The 4,570-nt window shown below is 45.3% G+C and overlaps 1 protein-coding gene across 1 annotated transcript; it reads right to left on the bottom strand.

The window, feature by feature from the left end:
- Positions 1-704: 704 nt before the first annotated feature.
- Positions 705-2,015, bottom strand: LOC135639192 (formin-like protein 14). Its single transcript, XM_065152990.1, has 3 exons — positions 1,968-2,015; positions 1,066-1,854; positions 705-929 (listed from the first exon to the last, which is right to left on the bottom strand). Exons 1-3 carry the CDS (start codon positions 2,013-2,015, stop codon positions 705-707), a joined length of 1,062 nt encoding a protein of 353 aa, XP_065009062.1.
- Between the last annotated feature and the right edge of the window lie 2,555 nt (positions 2,016-4,570).

The raw sequence follows: 4,570 nt of genomic DNA, 5'->3' as shown, positions 1-4,570 counted from the left end.
AGCGTCATATCCAGGATTCTAATGTGTAGTTGAACTTAAATGAGTTTACTCCACTGATGTGTGCCAGGATGTCAGTGGAGTCAAAGATATCTTCTTCTTTAATGACCATCTGCAATTAATAGCAGCAATAGTTGTTTATCAGGGTGAGAGATGAGCATCATGTAAATGATAATGCATCTCACTTTAAAATCTGAAATGTGCTCCATGTATATGAAAACACACGCTGTCTTTGACGTAATCTTAGATGCCGAGCTTCTTTTTTCTGGATCTTGTCACCTTTCGTTTACTTGCAGCAGTGGCTAATTTTGGATGAGGGCTAACTTACTCCTAAGTTGTATACTCTTTGCAAGGTCTAATCCTAAGTATTAATGATCTTGCGGTGTATCTAGCTTGTCCTGCGTCTAAAGGAGATTTAACTGTCTTGGCTGTGGTGCTCTGGAAAAGGTAATATCTATTGAGGTTGGAGGACTTGAAAAGTGTGATGCATTTTAAAAAGAAGGTAAGATGAATGTGGATCTTACTTCTTCCTCATCGTCGAATTCATGGTTGCTGGATCTCAGTCGTGCTACCTCTCCAAGTTCATCGTTCTTTGCGAACCTTCCTCGGACTCGAGGTCTGCTGTCTGCTAAAGTTTTTCTACAGGCATACTGCAAGCACCTTTCGTCAGTTTGAATCGTGATCACAAATCAAAAATAAGAAGGTAATCACTTCTGTTGCATGAAACAGTTGCTACTTGCCTTGATCTTCTTGCTGAAGTTTCTTTCGTTCCTCTTCTTCATGTACCTGTGAATCTTCTCCTTCCTCTCTTCCACTGACAAGCGGCCGACCTTGTAGGTGGATTCGTCCAAGGGTGACATGTCGGATGCCGGCAGCGGCAACGCATTGCCGCTGCATCCAACCATTAGAAGCTGGTTGCCTCCGCCAATTACCTTTATGAGAGAAAAAAGACAGAGTTTGTATCTTCAGAGTGATTGAACAAGATCCGAAATGAACATGAAGCAACATCTGACGATGATACTATTAGACATGATCGCTACGTTGTGTATGATCTTGTTTCGCAAATACCTGCGAGTCGCCGGAGCCGTACAAGCGAGGCAAAGCGTCCTGCCCGAACGAGCACAGGCCTCCGCCCTCTGCCATGTCGCTCACGCCCGCAAGCCCCGCGTCCGGTCCCACCGCCGCCATCCCGAAGAAACCCTGCGTCTCGCCTCTGCCACCGCCATACAGCGCCGCGCCCATGCCAACGCCTTCGAGAAACCCGCACGGTGGCGCCTCCAGCCCCGCCAGCTCCGGCGGTTGCTGCATCGCCACCGCCGCTGCGTAGCGCTGCTCCTCGTACGCCGTCTGCGGGTGCTGCAGCCGGCTCGGTGGCCCCCCAGCCGCCGGCACCGAGACCACTGTGCCGCGGTCGATTGAGTACCCAGCGGGGATGGCCTCCGTCAGCAGGATGTGGTCGAACGGGTCCCCGACGTACGGCGGCGTGGGCGAGACCGGGAACAGTGCCGGGGGAGGAGGAGGAGGAGGAGGGGGGTTTGATGACGAGGACGAGGAACGACACTGGGCGAGGTCGGGCTCGGGGTCGGGGGGCGGTGGAGGTGCGTCAAGTAGGGCGTACAGGGAGGGAAAGGGGGAGAATGGGGCGGCGTCGCCGGGGTAGCAGCAGAGAGACGTATTGGCCGCGGTGGCGGTTCTGGCTGCGGATGAGGACGAGGATGAGGAGACGTCCTCGTAGGTAGGGAGGAGGGATTGGTTATGATGGTGATCAGAGCGGCCGAAAAGCTCGCCGGCGGCTCCGCCGCCGTCGTCGTCGCAGAAGTCGAACAGCTGCGCAGCGATGGGGCTGGAGATGCCCTCCTGCGTTCAAATAACGAACTACTTATAACCAGCCACAAAACGCGAATGCGCAAATAAAAATAAAAATAAATTAATAAAACAAAAAACAACGAAGTTCTTCTTATCATAAATACCACAACGAAAAAGATCCGATATATACTCCTAACTTTCAAACTGGCCATTACGAAACAGTACTTTTTATTAATTTGTGATAACATTGCTAAGGAACTTTTGGCACCAAGAAGCTTCGCTTGAGGCCACGCTTCTGGCCACCGTCTCAAAAGGCTTCTTACATCATGCTTTCTGTACAGTTGTTGCTTCCGAAGAACACATCGTGTTGTGGAATTTGAGCGTGTTCATAGCATCATAGAAACTCTCTCTCTCTCTCTCTCTCTCTCTCGTCGCGTGTGATGTCCATTTTGGTTTGGGCAAAGGAGAAGTCAACGGACAGTTGACCACTGCCGGTGGCTATGTGGTGGTGCCCAAGGGGAGAGAGAGAGGAGAACGTTCGGTCCTGGCGAGATGATAACGTGTTCTTCACACTACATAACGATGACAAGTCCGCCTATCGACACTTACTCCTCCATGGCCGCCGCCGTGGCCACTTCAGAGAGAGAAGATAGGCCTGCCGTCGGCCACCAACGTTGCGTTTCACGTGGTCATATGCATGTGAATGTATCATGTATGCACGTAATCACTTCTATAGGAAGGTTTATAAGTATATGTTTGTGTATTTGAAATTTCGTGCTACGATATCACGATACTACGTTTGTTATACAAAGCTGCAGTAAAGACGAGAAATTTGAACTGAGGCATTTGGAGTGTAATAAGGACTTCGAAGATAAAATGTCAGACAAAACACATTTGGCTTACTACATGCAACGAAGCCAAAGTGCAAGATTCTCCAACATCAAAATAGTTAAGGTCTTGTCCAAATGATATAGGTCGGGGCGCTTTAGCGTCCTGCAAGGAACTTGGATTCTAATGGGCATCATGTGAGGACGGCAAAGTTTAGAAGAGACCGGCAGATAAGTATATGTGCTTGACCACCAGTATCTCTCTCTCTCTCTTTCTCTCATACAACTAATTTAAGCCTTTCAATAATCCTCCTGTAGATAACGTTTTTGAAATTCAGATACATACAAAGCGGAGAGGGAGGTCATGCTTGGACATGAGTTCTATGCACGAAGCGCTCAGGTAGATAATTTGAGAGGTCTGGAAATACAAGAAAATTGACATTTTGGTGAAAAAAGTCGCTCTTGAAGGCAAAATATCACGAGTAAGGCAGCAGTGGGAGGCGAAGTGTTAGATCTGAAGAGATTTGATGAAACTCCATCATTGTTGAAGGAGCTTCTTCCAGCAACAACAAGAAAACGCTAAGATTAAAGACGCAGCTTTTCTAATGATGTATGCAGTTTTCCTTTATGAAATCATGATAGCTTCCTAAGAGAAATACCATCTGAACTACAGTCAACGAAAAATTTAGAGAGATAAAAAGATGATCATTCTGACGACTAGAAAAACTGGAAGGAGAAGATCAGAAGGCTTACGATGAAGAACTCCTCCGAAGACGGTTCGATCATGTCCTGCAACATGCCTCTTTCACCACCTCTTGATCTATAGAGCAAAAGGAAACGATAAAATGGTGAAGAAGAAAACCTAAATCACTGAAAGAAGTATATATTTGTCCTCTCTCTTCTAGCTTTTTAGCTCCTACGCAGAACCTAACATCGTCTTGTTCTTCCTAGCTAGAGAAGTTAGACATTGTGTATATGTATATATATATATATATAGAGAGAGAGAGAGAGAGAGAGAGAGAGAGAGAGAGAGAGGGGTGAGAGAAAGCAGGAAGGTTGTTGGCTTATTATAATGACAAGCTAAAAATGGGACGAGGAGAAAAGATGACAAGAATACTGGAGAGAGAAGCTACAGGGAGCGAGGACAACTACCGGTCCGTCTCCTGTCCGAGGTGACGGCGTCAAAGATTAGGGTCCGAGGTTGACGGAGGACCAAGAGAGCGCAAATCTCCGTTTGCCGCGTCAGCATTCTTGTGACCCACAGTCAATCTCCGCTTTTTTTTTCCTGTTTTTGGTTCAGCAAATGGTACCCAAAACAATGAAAATTTAGGTCAACATCCCAAAAAAAAACACCAAATTTGACCTATTTAGTTGACGACAAATGAACAGTTTCTAGATGATGAACTGAATAATTATTATATAATCCTATATATTAATTGATTTACATGCAATTTTAATCGAGTCAAACCATATTTCTAGTTCTATGGTATGTTTGATACTGAATACTAATTGGGAGCACCTATTATGGTCGATTTTTGTCTTCTTGTTGCATTAATAATAGCTGATCTCAATTCAAATCTGGATAAAGGAGACAATCTTTTCGCTTGCCAGAGAGAAAAAGGGCATATGTTTGACCCCCTTCTTAGATCCTAGAGTCTCGTGATTTAATTATAATTTTATATTAGATGAAGTCAAAACTGAAAAGTCTTAGATAAATGGTAAATATTCATATCTCTTTTAACAAATTTGCTCTAATTGTATTACAGACATAATGATTTGTGGAGGAACAGTCATAGCAGTCGATGATATTAGACTTGGCATTCGGAATAACATCGGTTGCAATCCATATGTTGGTATCAGAGGTGAAAACAAGTGGTTTTGTTGCTGAAGAAAACAACAAAGATTTATCAGATATTTTGCAGTGGAAAAGCTCAGCATTG

This window comes from Musa acuminata, chromosome BXJ3-5 (genome assembly GCF_036884655.1).
Source record: "Musa acuminata AAA Group cultivar baxijiao chromosome BXJ3-5, Cavendish_Baxijiao_AAA, whole genome shotgun sequence".
Taxonomy (NCBI): domain Eukaryota; kingdom Viridiplantae; phylum Streptophyta; class Magnoliopsida; order Zingiberales; family Musaceae; genus Musa; species Musa acuminata.
Note: the sequence above shows the minus strand (reverse complement) of the source record. Positions and strands in the feature narration are given on the sequence as shown.

What these genes read in the sequence shown, in the direction of transcription:
- LOC135639192 (XM_065152990.1), bottom strand. Translation starts at nt 2,015, where the DNA reads ATGGCCAGTTTGAAAGTTAGGAGTATATATCGGATCTTTTTCGTTGTG. An exon ending in ATCGGATCTTTTTCGTTGTG is followed by an intron (nt 1,855 to 1,967) that starts GTATTTATGATA and finishes ATTTGAACGCAG; the next exon opens with GAGGGCATCTCCAGCCCCAT. An exon ending in ACGGCTCCGGCGACTCGCAG is followed by an intron (nt 930 to 1,065) that starts GTATTTGCGAAA and finishes TCTCTCATAAAG; the next exon opens with GTAATTGGCGGAGGCAACCA.